This window comes from Ciona robusta, chromosome 14 (genome assembly GCF_009617815.1).
Source record: "Ciona robusta chromosome 14, ASM961781v2".
Taxonomy (NCBI): domain Eukaryota; kingdom Metazoa; phylum Chordata; class Ascidiacea; order Phlebobranchia; family Cionidae; genus Ciona; species Ciona robusta.
In genome coordinates, this window is record NC_143248.1 from 1,771,141 (window position 1) to 1,789,753 (window position 18,613).

At 33.9% G+C, this 18,613-nt stretch overlaps 1 protein-coding gene across 2 annotated transcripts; it reads right to left on the minus strand.

Annotated features, from left to right (window-relative positions):
• Nucleotides 1-919: 919 nt before the first annotated feature.
• Nucleotides 920-18,576, minus strand: LOC149724835 (uncharacterized). Of its 2 annotated transcripts, none has more exons than XM_089892309.1 (25): nt 17,032-18,576; nt 16,332-16,528; nt 15,650-15,772; nt 15,088-15,237; nt 14,366-14,578; nt 13,898-14,113; nt 12,328-12,495; nt 11,948-12,084; nt 11,601-11,739; nt 11,200-11,355; nt 10,802-10,862; nt 10,162-10,263; nt 9,674-9,905; nt 9,155-9,282; nt 8,612-8,734; nt 8,195-8,299; nt 7,781-7,870; nt 7,084-7,258; nt 5,253-6,868; nt 4,822-4,992; nt 4,179-4,306; nt 3,210-3,329; nt 2,574-2,718; nt 1,780-1,913; nt 920-1,519 (listed from the first exon to the last, which is right to left on the minus strand). In XM_089892309.1, exons 1-25 carry the CDS (start codon nt 17,156-17,158, stop codon nt 1,406-1,408), a joined length of 5,070 nt encoding a protein of 1,689 aa, XP_089748435.1. In that variant the 5' UTR covers nt 17,159-18,576; the 3' UTR covers nt 920-1,405. The 2 variants fall into 2 exon arrangements, with proteins under 2 accessions (XP_089748435.1, XP_089748434.1); XM_089892308.1 differs by having other exon boundaries at nt 11,176-11,355.
• Between the last annotated feature and the right edge of the window lie 37 nt (nt 18,577-18,613).

The window sequence follows — 18,613 nt, forward strand, 5'->3', positions numbered from 1 at the left end:
TCGAAAAAACGTTTCGGAAACAAAATTTCGTTTCGAAAAAACGTTTCGGAAACAAAATTTCGTTTCGAAAAAACGTTTCGGAAACAAAATTTCGTTTCGAAAAAACGTTTCGGAAACAAAATTTCGTTTCGAAAAAACGTTTCGGAAACAAAATTTCGTTTCGAAAAACGTTTCGGAACAAAATTTCGTTTCGAAAAAACGTTTCGAAAACAAAATTTCGTTTCGAAAAAACGTGTCGGAAACAAAATTTCGTTTCGAAAACGTTTCGGAAACAAAATTTCGTTTCGAAAAACCGTTTCGGAAACAAAATTTCGTTTCGAAAAAAACGTTTCGGAAACATAATTTCGTTTCGAAAAAACGTTTCGGAAAAAAAAATTTCGTTTCGAAAAAACGTTTCGGAAACAAAATTTCGTTTCGGAAACAAAATTTCGTTTCGAAAAAACGTTTCGGAAACAAAATTTCGTTTCGAAAAACGTTTCGGAACAAAATTTCGTTTCGAAAAAACGTTTCGAAAACAAAATTTCGTTTCGAAAAAACGTTTCGGAAACAAAATTTCGTTTCGAAAAAACGTTTCGGAAACAAAATTTCGTTTCGAAAAAAACGTTTCGGAAACAAAATTTCGCTTCGAAAAAAACGTTTCGGAAACAAAATTTCGTTTCGAAAAAAACGTTTCGGAAACAAAATTTCGTTTCGAAAAAACGTTTCGGAAACAAAATTTCGTTTCGAAAAAACGTTTCGGAAACAAAATTATGTTTCGAAAAAACGTTTCGGAAACAAAATTTCATTTCGATAAATTGATTTGAAAACGAAATTTCTTACTAATTAGGGGAAATTCCAGAACTTTTAAAACAAAAAAGGTATTTTTTATTTCACATTTACGCAGATTAGAAAAAAATCACATTTTAAGAAGTCCTGTTCAAAATGCATTGCTTTACATACAATTTACATGTTATATACACTGTATTAACAATATTCTTTATATTTTATTGATTTTGAAAATGCAATTCAACTAAAAACACTGTTGTAAACAAAATTAAATGCAAAAATGTAATACAACAAAAAGCTACTTAATAGTTAAACAATGATAAGTTTTGTAGTATGAAAATCACAGTTATAATAATTAGAAACTAAAATACACAATTTAGAAAAAATAAAGAATTATAAACAATATAATATAAATATAAACAGAACTTTACAAAATAACGCTAGGTAACAAAGTTCTAAAAAAAAATTAAAAACAGGTAAAACAGCAACATTTGATACGAAGAGTTACAAAATGTACAATAATTTTCAAGTTCGAAACAAGAGGTGTTTAAATCGAAACATCCGTGTTTTAACGACAGGTGTCGCCCCCTCCGCGAGGATAAAACAACTTCCATTCATTCTTTTAATGTCCTTCTCTGTTTCATTCCAAGTGAGCTCCCAGCGGTACAAATAAATGAAATGCAATTTGTAAAACTTCATTTAGATGCAGGCCAGTCTTTGAGTGTTTTTTCTTTTTTCCAGATCGGGTACCACTCTGGAATTTTTTACTTATATTAATATTGTTTTTCAATGTTAGTTTTGCTAGATTTGTGAACATGTATATGTCCTTGGGCCAAAAAAATTATCGGCAATTTCTTTTTATATAGTTTTATAGATTGTACAAATTCTCAGTCATAAACTAATAAATAAAAAATTATCCACAAAGTTACAAACGTGGTAAGTCGTATACAGACACAAAAGTGTAAAATAATTTTTCCAAAAAAAAAGTTAAAAATCAAAAAAAATTATTTAAACCTTTTGAACAATTTCTTTTGCTTCTTCAATTTCTTCCAGTGAAGGATAAAGATCACAATCTTCGAAGAAGAGCAGAAGATCAGATTCCTCAACTTCATTCCAGAACTCCCGTTTCCGAAACATCATTTCAAACTCTGATGTAACAATATGTTTTATTAAATGGGATACCAACGAAAAACATCAAAACTTTTATATAATACATTGGGGTAAGTTAGGACAATATAAGCACTTAAGAAACGTTTCGTTTTGAAAACAAAATTTCGTTTCGAAAAAACGTTTCGGAAACAAAATTTCGTTTCGAAAAAGCGTTTCGAAAACAAAATTTCGTTTGGAAAAAACATTTTGGCAACAGAACTTCGTTTCGAAAAATTGATTTGGAAACAAAATACTGTATTGAAAATATGTTTCGAAAACAAAATTTGTTTTGAAAAAACGTTTCGAAAACAAAATTTCGTTTTCAAAAAAGACCCATATTTCTTAAATGCGTTTTGAACAATTAAGAAAACTCTTTTAGAGTAGGAGGGGTACAGGTAAAAATTCTGTAAATATTCTTTGTTGACTACCAAATGAGGAGACAATAGAGAAGTAAATTACATCTCATCTTGCCCGATACAACTATATACATAGAAATGCTCACATGTAATCCAAAAGTAATACAAAAGTTCTGGGGTAATGGGCCGATCGTGGCCTAAATCCTAGGACCCATGGCGCGGTACGCTGCGGGACCTTACCCACATAGAATAGAACCCCAAAAGTTTTACAATGAAAATGTAAAAACAAACATATTTTCATACTTCTTTTCTGGTCCAAAAATGCATCAAACTCTTCATATTTAAGATCAAGACAGGGTTTTAGTTTCCCATGTCTAAGCTGGGTTCTTTGTAATGTTTCTCTGTATTCTCGGACAGCAGATACCAATTCCCAGTTATTATTTTTTAGCTGGAAAAATAAATGACTATTAGTATAAAACATAATAAAAACTGCCATCTGACATTTTTTATGGGTTAAAACAGTTTGCATACTGCTCTGTGGGGCTTTGAAAATAAACAACAATTTTTTGTCTTCAATTTTGAAACAAATGTTTTTTGTCTTCCAATTAAAAGCTGGTTTATTCAGTAACAAAATATTTAGACCAGTGTTTCAGAACACTCAGGTTTTTAAATACTTTTTTTTAACTGGATTTGCACCTGTTTTTTTAACTACTTTGCACCATTACAAGTTTTGGTTGGTCCACTAAAAAATCTTATGAAAACAATGGTACATACAAATAAAAAAAAAAAAAAATAACTCAAACAAATATCAGTTGAAAAAGGCTATTTCAGCAAAAATAACTAATAACCATACACAAAACTCAAAGTAAATTCAAATAATACACACAAACACAAAATTTATTTTCAAACTGAAAGCTAGAATACATTTTCACTACACACCTTATCCTTCAGTAGGTTGAGAGATTTTCTAACCAACCAGCCCCGAACATAACGTTGAATTTCTAAAGCGCTCTCTTGTACCAATGCTGGGCTTGGCAAGCTAGGACCAGGGTGATAAATCTAAACAAAAATTCAAAATTAACTCTGTGCATTTCTATCTAGTGTTAGAAAATGGTGTCACCCATATATATCCCTCCCAAAAAAACTTCAAAAAATAATCACCCACAAAGTGACATACTTGGTAACACGTAAGCAGGCACGAGGTGTATGAAACAGAACACCCGCGTTAAAGACCGGTTTTCCAGCCATGAGAGGTTAAAATAAGTTACATTCATTCAAAAAACTTGTAACCTACTGACATAAACGTTTGTCTTAATGGAAAAAAACTAATAAAAGTGTGTTATTTTACGTTTTTTTTTTACTGAACGTATGTAATTTCTCTGTAATAACACTTCAACAGACATTATAACACAGTTGTTCTGTTGCATACAACTTCATGCCCGCTTACCATGTATGTAACTTTGTCGGTTATTCCTATTTTAATATTTTAATCTATAACTGACAGCTTAGACAATCCATTGGGTACCAATAATTTTATAAAAAGTGTTGCATATTGGGCAACTAAGGAAAAGTAACATCTAGAACAGGGGTGTACAAACTTATAAAAACGCGGGCCAATATGTGAAAAAAAATATTTATGCGAAGGGCTGTCAGGCTATAAAGTTTTCCTCTACATTTGCGACGCGACTCGTATTGGCAAAAATGCGATTTTAACGAATACCGTTAGGTCAAGTTTGAGGCATATGCTGGTTATAAACAAGGATCCTAGAATAGATTAAACTCCGTACTTGTGGAGTAAAAGACAAAGTTTCTTTGAAGTCCTTTGAGGGCCATTTATTTTGCTCCTGCAGGCCACGGTTTGGAAACCCCTGAACTAGAATATAAGTTATATAACATATAATCATATACCTCATATACATTAGTGTGCGGACCTATCCTTTTAATTCTCTGCATTTCACGTCTGTGGTTGTTTCTTCCACTGCTGCGAGATTCTCTCATTCGACGCTGACGGTTTTCACTTCTCTCTTTTAATTTAGCTGAAAAAATGTTAATGACTCTTATTTATCCTTTTTGGTGGGGCAATGATAGATTGTTATAAAACAGACGTAAACCCCATGCCCACTTACAAGTTACCATGTATGCAAGTTTGTGAGTGATTATATTTTCTGTCTGCCTGACAACTGGCAGGAATAATTAGCATAAACTCTCTTGCCCAAAACACACATCTACAATGGTAGCAGCACCAAGCATTTAATCCCATATCATTTGGTTTCCATGTAAGCACTCAACCATTAGGCCATGGGCAAAGCTCCAGACAACTTGCTTATAATTATCACACACTATTAGTTGGGATACATTTATGGGTTAGAAACTTGGTGTCCCTATGATACAGACCAATACATGATGTCCAATACAAACTGCATAACAACTAATATAATTTGTAATAACTTAAATAGTGTGACTGCCTAACCTTAAAACCTGATAAATATAATTTCACTAGGATATAAATTTCGCTACTTTTTATATCGAAATAACTTAAAGTCTTTATTACCTTTATAAGCTCTTGCCCATTCTAAAGACTCAGAGTTAATTCCAGTGAACTTTCGTGCAGCTCTAGTTCGAGAAAGGTGTTTCCGGAAAGCTCTCTGCATCATAACAGCTGCCTCTCTTTGATCTTCCTGCATCTTCCTCTCTTCTGAATCAAACTTTTTGTAAGCATCCGCTGAATAAATAGGAAGACATTATCATTTCATTCGATTTTCTCATCCCATTTTGGTAATAAACAAAAAACATACAAAGAATTATAAAACCGTATGTTCAGGACTCCCATAGACTGCTGTTAATTGTGGATATTTGGAAAATTTGTGCTAAAATCTGACAAAAATCTTCTAAACACAACTTAAAATTAATAACTCTTTTTTATACTTTGGATTGATTAGTAATTTTGGTTATAAAATAAAAAAAATTTCAGGAAACACTCACAATTTACAGATCCACGAAAGATGGTTTGAACATCTGTGTTTCTGTCTATTTGCTTCTGCCTTGTGCTGGCTACAAACTCAACAAAAGGGTCGCGAACGTTTGATTCGGACGGGATAGGACGACCTGATGTTGGTCGTGACATTGAAGTGACAGCAGTCATGTCTTTCAAGGTAATTAGATTTGAATTAGAAACATTTTTAACTTCAATGTTTGCTTCACAGCAGCCAGGTATACTATTTTCAAGCTTACTATCCATTTCAGCGTTTAAAACAGCAGAGTCTATCATATTTTCAACCATTTCTAGGATGACTATTTTTTCGGACACTTCAACTTTCTTGCCAATATTGAGATTTTTCAATATTGTTTTAGTGTTTTTTCCACTTTGGCTTAAATCAGCATTTTCCTTTTTCAACAACTTCTCTTTTCTCTTCTCTTCTTTTTTCTTTTTTAAGTTCAGCATCCTCTCTACTTTCTCAGGAGAAGTGACGACTACTTTTATAGAGCACTCCTGGTTTACAAAGTATTCTCTTATCTCTTCGGATCCTTGAGGACTCTCCACAACCTCCGAATCAGCATCTGACTCGGAAATCTCGGTCAGAGCATCCTCAGAATCTTTTTCTTCGCCTTCACTTTCCAAAGAACCATCTTCCAAAGTTTCTTTTTTAGTAATCTCTTTCAAATTTCCATCTGCTTTTACTTGTACAGTCAAGTTTTGACAAGAAACTTCATCAATGTCCAAAGAACCTTTGCCAATTTTATCACTTTCTTCAGATAAACCCCCAGATTTCATCGCTTCTCTGTATATTTTCATGTTTTCTTTATCATTCAAATCCACATTTTCATCACATTGTATCAAACCATCACTTTGCAATTGCTCTTGTAAGTGATTCAAATCTCCAGAACACTTAGACCCTGCATGATCTGATCCAACATCATCATAATTTCCTCCAGAATCCGAATCCTTCGAAGTTGAATCGCTCTCTTCCTCTTCAACATGAATCTTTTCATGATCTTCCTTTCCAACATCATCAACTTCATCATTTCTATCAAAATCATCTTTTCCAAGATCTGTTAGATGTTTAGATGCATCTTTATCCTCTTTAACTTCTCCAACATCAACAGATTCATTACAACTACCTTCAATACCTTGTTTGGAAAGCTTTAAATCATCTTCAAGGGTTGTATCAAGTTGGCCGATAGATTTTTCAACATTCAACAACTTATCAACATGTTGAAAAGGTTGATCAAGACTAACAGAATGTTCTTCAACATTTGGAACAACATCTTGATCAGGTTGTTTGTTGCTTTCAGTTGATTTATTTTCCAATGGTTTATCTTCAAGAGATTGAAAATTTTTAAAAAATTCAACACGTTTAATTTTTTCATCAACAATATTGTTTTCAGCAACAACAACAGCATCTACAGATTGGTCAGACAAGTTTTTATCACTTCCGCTTGATCCTAGCGATAAAAAAGATGACCTAGGACTTCCAGCATCACTCGAGATGTTCTGATCATCATTTTCTTCGTCACTTTTATCAGAAACTTCCTTTTTATCATCAAATGGTTGACTAAGGTTACTTTCTTGAGTTCTGTTAGTGAGCAATGGGTCAGACCTGAAATATAAACTTAAGAATTAAAAAGTTAATTAGAAAAATAATGGCAGCCGTTTTGTTGTAAATTCTTTTCTCTCCTTGTATCAATTAATCTAATTGTTAGTGTATTTAAAGAAAATATTAAAAAATATTTATTCTGCATAATTAGACAGGCAGATTGTGGGTTAAAGAGATAAAACAAAACAAAAGTCAATATATGCCCATGAAAAACATACCTTGGCGTTATTGTAAGTTCTTCTTTCAGGGAACCCATGCCAAGACCAGGTGCTCCATTTGATGAAACTCCTTCATCAGAATATGAACGTTCACCTGATGAATCAAGTATTGCAGCACGACTGACTATATCTGCATAGTTAGTTGCTCCATTATCCACACCATCCAGAGGACCACCTGAAAGTTATTGTAAAATGTTAGGTATAACACATTTTTTGAGTAATAGGCCAATCCTGGCCACGCCGCGGGACCTCACACATATAAAATAGAATAGTTATAACACATGCAATTGGATTCATACACTTTGATTCTGCTTACAAGCTACCACAGAGGCAACTTTGTGGTTGATTTTATTTTTTGTCTGCAGGGCTTGGAATTTACTCAACTCATTAGTGCTCTGGGTTAGAGAAACAAACATGTCTTTGCCAAAGGGCACCAATGGTAGCAGCATCAGGCTTCTAACTCAGTACCCTCTGGTTCTAAAGTATGGGCTCTAAACACTGCGTCACGATGCAGGTATTTAGCATTTAGATAATAAATGTGCGTCCTTTCAAATTATTATTCCCAAAATAAAAAAAAACACAAGTAAAGAAAAAACTACATATCACTTTAAAATTCATAGCTTTTAAAATATATTACACCAATTGAATCGGCAAATCTATTAAAACCAATGGTTTAAACTAATGCACAACAAAACACCTGAGAGCCAATGTGACAACCAATTATCTTGCTGGATTTCACTTTTTTCATCATCAGATTTCTCGGTATCTTTCATAACACTGTGGTAATCTGAAAGAAAAATAACTCTACTTATAAATTTGACCACTGGAATTTTATCTTTTTAATGCTGTTAACTAGTTCTCAGTACAATAAGAGTTTTGCCCAAGGACGAACACCCACAATGGTGGCAGGATGAAACTTAAACCCAGTCTTAAACGATATCAAAATACAACCCTAAAACCACTGGTTTCAAACACATTAATATTAAATAAATAAAACAACATTAACGGGCAACAAAAACTTACTCATTTTATTAAAAAAAATTGACCTATAATTTTTTACTAGGTAAAATATATTGCCAAGATGGAAAATCAATTTTAATACAAAGTTTACCTTCATAACTTAAATGGTCATCAGATAGCATGTCTTCATCATAGTGACCTGCTGTGTATTCTGTAGCTATGGCAACTGCTGCTGTTGTACCACAGTAAACACCTCCTGTACATTGTGCTTATATTAGTTTTAGTAACTTTATTGTGTTTTAGTGTTTTCATACACTTTTTTTGGCTGGAGCAATGGTTATCTAACTTTTTTAAATATTATTTTTTTATTTTTCAGAGACTTCTTATCATTTATTAAAAAAATTACAGTAAAAATGCCAATATTCACAGTTAACACGACTTGCTATAAGAGAATGTGTAACCTTAACACATTTTTAACATCGAAACTTTTGACAAAACAAAAAAATTATGCTGAAAAATTTCAAAAAATTTAGTGTTATGTTATAGAAATCATGTTCAATTTACTGACCTGGTGCTGCGTATGTTGTTCCACCGAGATCGCCCGGCACATGCATGGGGGCCACAATGTTTACAAATGATAATTGAGGGGGTGGGGGGGCTTCTGGGGGTACTGGGTCCCTCTTTTTGGCAACTACAAATTTATACAAATACATATAATAAACTATAAATATATAAGTTGAAATTAGCAAAATGTAAGTTGTTCTTTACAATTGTGTATACATTGTAAAAGGACCATTAGGTCACACTATTAACAAGAACGTACATCGTACATGGTTCAATCCTCAGTGTTGCTACCATTGACAACTGTTAATATTATGCATACCCAATATGCCAAATATACCGCAGTGGTTCCTTATGGGTTGTCTAAATTGTCAGCCATTACAAAAAAAAGTAAAAAAAATATTCTCAAAATATTCATGCACAAAGTTACATACATGTGGTAACTGGTAAGCATACACGAGGTGTGTGAAACAGAACACTCGTGTTATATTGACTATGGTTGCCCTGCCATGTAAGGATAAATAAATTAAATACATTCATTCCTACTCACTAGGTCTTGAGAAAGAAGAAATTGCTCCTGTTCTCTTTTTTGCTCTTAGTTGAGCAACATAGGAACTTGCTGATGATCTTCCAGAATGAATTTCTCTGCTGTTGTTTTTCACAAATTTTGCGACACTCCTGAAAATCATAACCATAAGAAAACGAACTGTGCTGTTCCTATTAAAAACTTAGTACTGATCAAAACTCCCAATTAATGATGTACCAAAGATGTTATAATGTATATAACTAGCGTCATTGGTCTCTTATTTAAACAGTAATTTGATTTTTGTTGGTAGCCCGGTGTATTCTGTTTTAATGCAACAAAAATTTTCAACAAGATGAATTCCAGACTAGGGCCAGTTTCACGTAATACAGTTACCATCTTTTTCAAGCACAAGTACTCTGCCCACAATGGTGACATCGATGAGCCTTGAACTCATAACCTCTGGGTTAGAGGCAGAAGTGCTAATCATTGTGCCATGGCGGCTGACAAGAACACAGTTTTTAAAAGGAAATCCAGATTTCTCACCTAACTCTCATGGATTGGGCAACACTTCTATGTTTCAACATTCCAATAGAATGATGACTTGCAGCTCCAGCAGATCGAGATACTTCGGAATTGGCAGGATTTGAGCACCATGACGCAGCAGTTTTTGGGCGAGTCGGCGTTTTATTTAAACTACGAGCGGCCTGACGAGAATCCATATTGTTGCCAAGTTCGCCATCGATGTTGACTTTGTATTGCCGATATACTGCAGACACTGATGAAATATTGGGTAGAAAATGTGTTCGGTTTTATTGCATATTTAAAAATTAAGCACTGAAGGAACTTGTTAACAACGTTTACAACATATGTACTACTTTTGATGGGGGTCTAAAAGTTAAATTTATTGACAAAGTTGAAAAAGATTCATAAATACTAGTATAGCCCAAAAGTACCAGCACAAGTCGAAAATTAGGTTAGAAAACCACCCAAAAATTATTGTTTTGACCTAAAATATAATACAGTCGGCATACCTCCAGTAAAATATCTTGGACTAGATTGAGGTCTTGTTGAACAACGTGACAAACTTTCACTGTCGTTGTTGATTGAGTTGAACGATTTTGGTCGCTGTTGTTCTAACAGGTAATATGATTATGTTGGTTGGGGAACATTTTGGTAGGTAATAACATATTTGTTGCATTGCATATATATGATGGCAACATACATTGTATGTGTACATACAACTATCCAAGTTTTTTTTATTCTATGTGGGTGAGGTCCTTGTCAAGGACCTGGGATTTGAGCCAGGTTTGGCTCATTACCCCAACACCCAAAAACCTATTCAAGTTTGTGCGCACAGTGCCACGACACCGAATCGCAATCAGACATGAATTTTCGCACCATTTTTTATCCTTGTGTGCTTACGAGGTACCACACTTTTTAACTTTGTGTGATTTTTGCTTTTATATGGCTTAGAATTTAGACAACCCATGCGAGTTAATAAACCATGTAAAAACTTGTAAAATACAAAAGACAAAGTAGCAGCAGAAAGCTATGAACCTGTACCCTCTGGTAGAAAGCATTTATCATTAGCATTTGCCCAAAAAATCCCTTGAATATTTTACATTGTTTATAAATACAGGTGTACAAGATTGTAATTTTTTTAGTTTTTACTTGAGTTTGAGGTTTCAGAGCGTGGTGATATCTTTTCTAAAGCTTCTCTGCTTGAATCATTCTGTATATTGAAAGTGTATATTGTATTACTAAAATAATGCATTAGTGACACCTTATTTGACTTGAGGGTAAAAGAATGAACGAATGTCACTTATTACACTTTTTTAAAAGGGAATCAGTAATTTCTATTTTTTTCAATTTTTTGCAAAGTTGGTCACAGATGTACCAGTTTAATTGTTTACAAAATGGAATTAATAAAACTTATCACTTACACCCCTTGTGACATGTTTAATCTAACAACCATATTTGCACTATTCTGCTATCACTATACCAATAAAAATAGTATAGAATAGTAAAGTGGATTAACAACATACTACACTGGTTGAAGCGTCCCTTACACTTCCAGTCAAAGGTATCATGACTTTATGTTGTACATGGGAACCTTCCTGCATGGCTAGTAACACTCCAGAAGCTTCTTTTTTCAAAACTTCATTCTCATTTTGATTGACAGGCACCATGGGGTACCGCCAACCATGCTTTGGTGCAGAAAGTGCCTAAAATTTTGGTTGATAATAAATAAGAAAACATTACTGAGGTAACGGGCCATTTCGTGCATAAATTCCTTTGGCATGCCACAGAATTTAAGGTTCACATATGGTTTACATAGCTTTACGTACTGCACATAAAAAATTTTCCAGAATTTTAGAAAATGCTAGTCAAATTTAAGGTCTAATCACTAACAAATATATATTGTGCGTTATGTATGTTTATATAAATTAATCCATATTTTGAGCATTACCTCTTGATTAGCTGAATTCATTTGCTCTCCTGTCCCACCAGCTAATTCAAACACAGCAGACATCGTAACATTCGATTTTCGTGGTTGGACTATAGATTCATGCGGTGGAGTTTTTGTTTTGCGTCTTCCGAGTAATTTGCTGAAATTAACAGTTTTCCATTTATGAAAGCAAGTTGTTAAATATTCCTAATTTTTTTTTAAATGTTGTTTAAAAGTCTCACCTGGTGCATAATTTTTATTGAAAAAAGTCAGGTAACAATGTCAAAAATTAGTTTTGAAAAGGTTTCAAGATTTTTGTTAAAACAAAAATTCAGTAACATTTAAGTGTTGCCAGTTGAAATACTCACCCTGCAGTGTTGCCATGTGGTAAAGTTAGCCTAGCAGGAGCGGATGAACTTCTTTCTGTGAGTTTTTCCACTTCTGAAACTTGTTCATGGTTAAGAAATTCTTCCAATGACATATCTTTGTACGCAACCATTGCATTCTAGCAATAATATAGACAGGTTAGAAACCTGTACATAAAAATTAACACACCACATTTTTTTATCTTTAAATTGATATGCTGTGTAATTAAGTCACATAGCGATACACAAATGGGTAGCAGAAAAAAGAAAGCTAGATTAGAGTACTGTACATAAAAACGAAAATACCCCATATTTTGGGATTTTTTTTTAATCAGAAAAAAAGGCTGCAAATAACAAAAAATGAAATTTCAAATATTACAAACTTGTTCATTTAAAGAATTTCCAAATTCATCTGTTTTTTCCTTTAAAGTGTTGGCTGTATCTCTGACCACATTTTCAGTTTTATTTTCAGGGAATTCCAAATAATGTTGTCTAGTTTCATGCTTATGGTTGATGTACTGCCTTAAATAGGACTCTTGTTGTGCAGCATGCTGTTGAGAATATGGGGCATTAAATTATACAGTACAGTAGAGTAAGTTTAAATACTATTAGCATCGAACAAGAGAATTACATGTCTATTTAAATATATATTAAACACTTTGCAAAAACTTGCAGTATAAAAACGTCATACAAACTTAAAAGTCAGGAGAATCTGACTATATATCTTTGTTATAAGGAGAATGTATCTGTATTGAAGAAAAAAAAAATATCCTTTTTTAAAAGCTGGAATTTTCTAAACTTTTTTTTTTCCGATATTTCCTTTGTAAAAAAATGATATATTAATTTTTTTAATTACAAAAGAATTGTTTTCTGGTCAAGTAAAATGTAGGCAAAACTATGTGTGTTGCTGTGCTTTGATTTATCAGAAAATTGTTAAATAAACCTTTTGGAACTGATATAAGTGGATAATCATACAACGCTTGAGACAATAGAAAGCAACTTATCCAATCACAGATCACTGTCTGGGCCACACAAGCTTTTCATGGCATTCATAAACACTTCAAAAGAACAAAGGGGTATACTGAAACAAAGCCCTTAAGAGTGACTATAGGCTGTGGGTAATTATACTCAGTCCTTTTCTACACTATTCTATATGAATAAATGAATGAATTTAACTTGCTTTATCCTTGCATGGCCGGAAAATGACAGTTGTTATAATACAGGTTCATACACCTTGTGCCAGCTTACAAGTTACCATGCATGTTACTTTGCGGGTAATAAATTTTTTTTAGTTATGGCTGATAATTTGGACAATCCATTGGGGCCTTCTGGGTTGGAGAAATTATAGATGAGGTCCTACAGCAGAAATGTCAGGCGTCCTGGGATTTAGGCTTGAGTTGGACTTTTACCCTAAGTAATACACACTTTTATACTCGTGAGAGAAATTAAAAGTCACTGTGGGGTAATGTTATTCAAGCAACATATATGTGTCTGATATAAAATACTGGGTAATTTGATATTGGTGATACAATTGTTAAAGTTGTTTTGGGAAGCTGAACGGATAAATTGTACTGAGAACAGCTTTGTTTACAATGTGCTAAATTTAATAGGTAATATATATGTATTGTGATATATAAACTGAATACAAAAGTACTTATATGTTTTTTTAATGTTTTGTTTTATACCTCGTGCCCGCTTACTAGTTACCACATATGTAACTTTGTAGATGACTATTTTTTAAATGGAAACCACTACAGTTTGGACAACATATTAGTGACCACTGGGTTGGAGAAATAGCCCATAAGTGTATTGCGCCAACAAGCCTTGAACTGGTAACCTCTAGGTTAAAGGCAGGTGTGCTAACCACTCAGCCATGGCGCCAGGTATAAAAAGTGTTTTGCTTATTTGTACCACAACGCCCAAAGTAGCACCAGTGAGCTTTGAACCGCTTACCTGTAAGCAGAACTCTTTAAACAAAACTAAATTCGCGATTCTGTTCGGATCAGTGACTTGCTCTGGAGTTTTTGGAGCAATTGTTTCTTCCTCTTCTGTAGGAATTACCACACGAATTTTCTGTTTACTACCCGCATCAGATGATCCTTTTTCTCTTTGTATAAGTTTTGATAAGGGGATCGGAGAGTTTTTGGCCCAAGATAAGTCATGTTTTACCTAAAATTAAAGCATTTCAATTTAATATAAAAAAATATTAGGATAATAAATATATAAATATTAATTTATAATAATATGATACAATAAATATTTTTGCCTTTTTTCTAAATTCTGTTATATGATAAATATATTTGCATATTTTTAAAAAGCCTTTTTTCACACTAGGTATTACCGACAACTTTAACAGAAAACAATATGCATATTAAATGTGTTCAGTATTTTTACCACAGAAGAAAAAAAATGACTGCCTACCTCAGCAATTGCACTCTGCGGTCTATTTTGATTGCGTGTAGCCACATCTTCAAAGGTGTCTCTATGAGAAAGTCTATGTTCCACAACAGGTTTATGCAGTTTAAGTTTAGAAGGTGCTGTCATTGGTCTGTTAAGATGTTCTATTTTGTTAGCACCCCCATATTCACGTTCATACGATTCTCGTGCAAATTCTAAGTCTTCTTGGTAGTTTGTCTGCAATAAAAAGTTCTTCATTGTTTCTAAATTATTGCATACATAATTTCCATTGTTACCACATTTATTGTATATATAATTGGTATTGTTGCAACATAATTGCTTTTTATTGTTTAAACATTGTTGCATACACCATTTTATTGTTAAAACACCAACAGTTTGCTATAGTGGGAAATAACAGCAGCAACACATGGTCAAAATATGAAATATATTGTTTTAAATGTAAATTTGTCTGTATTTTTCCCCTGTATGGCTGGACAACACATAATTGACAACTGGCCAAAGGTTTGAGAAATTGAATCATGCTTTACTCCCAATATCTCTGGCTATGAGCACAACACAATTTAACAAAGATTCCACAGCTTGAATAATGAATATACTGTTGGTGGTAAAATTCGGCAGTGTATTCACCACATAAAAAACATGTATATATATATATATATACAGCATATATATTTTTTTTATGTGTTATATAGATCTAAAAAATACTGGGTAAAAGTTTTTAGTACTTGGTCTCTTAATGTCATGGTGTCCACACTGGTGAGGTCCTGGGTTGGACTGGGAGCAAACATGGAGTTTGTGGTCCCACTTTGTTGGTACATTCTACCTCGCTCGATTCGCTCAAGTTCGCGAACTTTTATAAGATGTGTTTCTAATGACTAAATAGAAGGTGTGGTAGAGTGGGGTAAGATGGGACACCTTTTTATTCTATTTTTCCAACCTATTTGGTAGTAAACAACGAACATTTTAAGAATTATACACCGTATCCTCAAGACTCCCATAGACCGTTGTTAATTGTTTAAAACAAGATCAGGATATTTGGATATTATGTGCTAAAAGTGTCCCATCTTCACCCACCCTACTATATAACTAGAATAAGGGATGGGTTACATAAACACTACCTTAATTAATTTTGTATATCTTTTTAAATAAAGTCATAAAGACCAGAATAATTAAAAGAAGAAAAGTGTTAGCAGCAAAACGACAGTTGTTAAACACTGTATATTGGGTAATATATTGGATAAATTGATATATACTATATGGGTGTACTTATTAATGCTTGGTACTGACCTTCAGAAATGGAATAGAACCAGCACTATTTCTCTTTGATTTGCATTGTGCTTTTCTACGCCAATTTGGTTTGTTTTTCTTTGAGTAAATATCTTCTGTGATTTTTCTTGCAGAGGGAAAATACTGTGAAAATAAACAGACTGTTATGAAACTGAACATAAGAACCTACAGTATATTAATAAACAGCAATTATTTGTTGCTTTATAATTGCGTGGTGAAAAACGGCAACTGTTACATAAGAGTCTTCTATTTCATACACCTTATGCCAGTAAGAAGATACCATGCAACTTTGTGGGTGATTATATTTTGGATGTTTTTGTCTGCATGACATTTGGGACAAAAATAGCAGCATCAGGACTTAAACCCAGTAAACTCTGGTTTACAGGGAAGTACTCTAACCACTGAATAATGGCACAAACCAGTTGCCCAAGTACAAATGTGTCCACAACAATAACTACAGACTCTTGAACTCAGTATCATCTGGTTTACAGGCAATGTAACCACTGTGTAACAAAGCCTATATCTATATTAAACATTTCAAATTACCCTATCTGTTTTACACATAATCAAAATAACTGCAAAAGGCAAAATTTCAAAACCGCTTTTCAAAACACAGGCAAAATTTCAAAACCGCTGATTTAACCACTGTGTAACAACGACTTACCTAAACGTATTGACTTACCCCATCTGTTTTACACAGCACATGGTTATTACAGTCAAACCACTGGTGAACTTTTCTAAGAGCCAGAAGTTGTTGTTCAGCCAGATGAAACTGGTTTCCAGGACCTTGGTTAGCTGCTACCACTTCAAGTAACATTTTCTCCAGCACAGAGTAAAAAATTCGGTCTTGTGTCTGCTGGTTTCGAATATTCTTTTTGCCTGGATATTTATACATGAGATTAGGTATGCAGTTGGGCCTTAGTGGTGCTAGTGAAGAGTCTTACCCCCACCTTATATGCTAACCACTAACTATTAACCCCTATAACCACTAACCCGGGCCACTAACCATCAATACCTAACTCTAACCCCCTAACCACCAACCACTAACACTTTCCACCAGCCTATTCTGCTATGTACCAGCAGATTCTTCACTAGTGCCAAACTTTTGCACGACATAACTTCCCCTATGCACGCCAATGAATTAAATATTAAATCGAATTAAGTAGGATTTCCTAATGTGATTTAGAATTGTACGTTTACTTGTACGATTTTTAATAATGACCTGCGTGTACACGAAAAATAACCGTCTTGCATGCGCAAGATCTCGCCAGGAACTGCCATGTTTTGCAGACTGGCCACAGATTAAATTATAACATTACATAAAACAAATCAGAAAGTAATATTACTACATATTACTTATAACTTAAATAAATGTAGAATACCTGTTAGTGCCCTCACAGCCAAATCATCTTTGAACCTTTGCATCGAACTAACCATCTTCTGATACTCAATAACCTGCATTAGGTTGCTTTGCTTCAAAATTTTCAACTCTTTGTCCGGCCCAATCATGTTATTGTTGTTAACTGGTTATGTAGCTACAGAAATGATACGGCTACCTCATACACATTTTTCAATGTAAGTGTAGAACGTAAAGAGTTGCACTTTAACTAATAAGCAAACAGGTTTTCTATCTTTATATATAGCGTACATAGCAACCCAACCAAGGATATTTTAGTATGTAGTATAAAGAGCGTACATTTTTGCTAATTTTGTATGGGACCACGTCCATAAAATTCAGTCAGTGTAACTTATTTTATCCTTGCGTGGCCGAAAAACGACAGTCGTTATAACACGGGTGTTCATACACCTAGTGCAAGTTACAAGTTAACATGTATGTTACTTTGTGGTAATAATTTTTTAGGATTTCTGTATGAATGAATAAATGTAATTTATTAATTTATCCCCGCGTGGCCGGAAAACGACAGTCGTTATCTCACGGGTTTAACACCTCGTGCCAGCTTACAAGTTACCATGTATGTTACTTTGTGTGTAATTGTATTTTGGAAGGGATTTTTCATGTTTTTTAAGTATGGCTGATAATTTGGACAATCCATTAGTGACCGCTGGGTAGGAGCAGCAATCACCGTTAAGTGTCTTTCCCAAGGGTTCATACGCCTACAATGGTAGCAGCCTAGAGCATTGAACCCATTACTTATGGGTTAGAGGCACTAACCGACGGTGCTACGGTCACTCCACCTACCGCACCGTCTGCTATCCCTAAAAGGCCAGCCCGGGCAGCCCCCACCACCCCTTTCTATCCAGCACCTAATAATGCACCAGTGCCTGCACCACTGAAAACATTTTCCCCGATACTTCTTCATGTTGTGTATTCGTTTTCCAATTTTCGAAATTGATCAGCCAACCGAGCCCTACATTTCTTAATAGTTTTTTTTCTAGTTGTTTCATTAGGAAAGGCATTTCCTGTCTCATGACGTATGTTTTGTACATCTTTTATTAGAAAATGAGTCATTTTGTCCTAGTGAAAAAGATTGAACATCTTCTCAATCTGAAAAAAGTAGTCAGGAAATTGCGTATACACTTATATAGTAGGGTGGGGAAAGATGGGACACTTTTAGCAGATAGTATCCAAATATCCTGATCGTGTTTTAAACAATTAACTACGATCAGTGGTAGTCGCGAGAAAACGGTCTTAATTATTTTCGAGTGTTCTTTGTTTACTACTGAATAGGACGAGAAAATATAATGAAAAGGTGTCCCAACTTCCCCCACCCTACCATATTTTAAATAAACAATAAATGAATGAACGTATCTTACCTAATCCTCACGTGACCTAAAAACAAAGTCGTTATGACACGGGTGTTCTGTTTAAACGTCGTGCCAGCTTATGATTTGGTATCAGTTGAACCCCACTAAAGCTTCTACAGTACACACAATACTAAACGCGTTATCACCTCTATTTATTTTACTCAATCCATTATATCACCATTAACACAAATCAAAACC

What these genes read in the sequence shown, in the direction of transcription:
- LOC149724835 (XM_089892308.1), bottom strand. Translation starts at nt 17,158, where the DNA reads ATGATTGGGCCGGACAAAGAGTTGAAAATTTTGAAGCAAAGCAACCTA. An exon ending in TGAATTCAGCTAATCAAGAG is followed by an intron (nt 11,356 to 11,600) that starts GTAATGCTCAAA and finishes CCAAAATTTTAG; the next exon opens with GCACTTTCTGCACCAAAGCA. An exon ending in CGCACACTAATGTATATGAG is followed by an intron (nt 3,330 to 4,178) that starts GTATATGATTAT and finishes ATTTTTGTTTAG; the next exon opens with ATTTATCACCCTGGTCCTAG.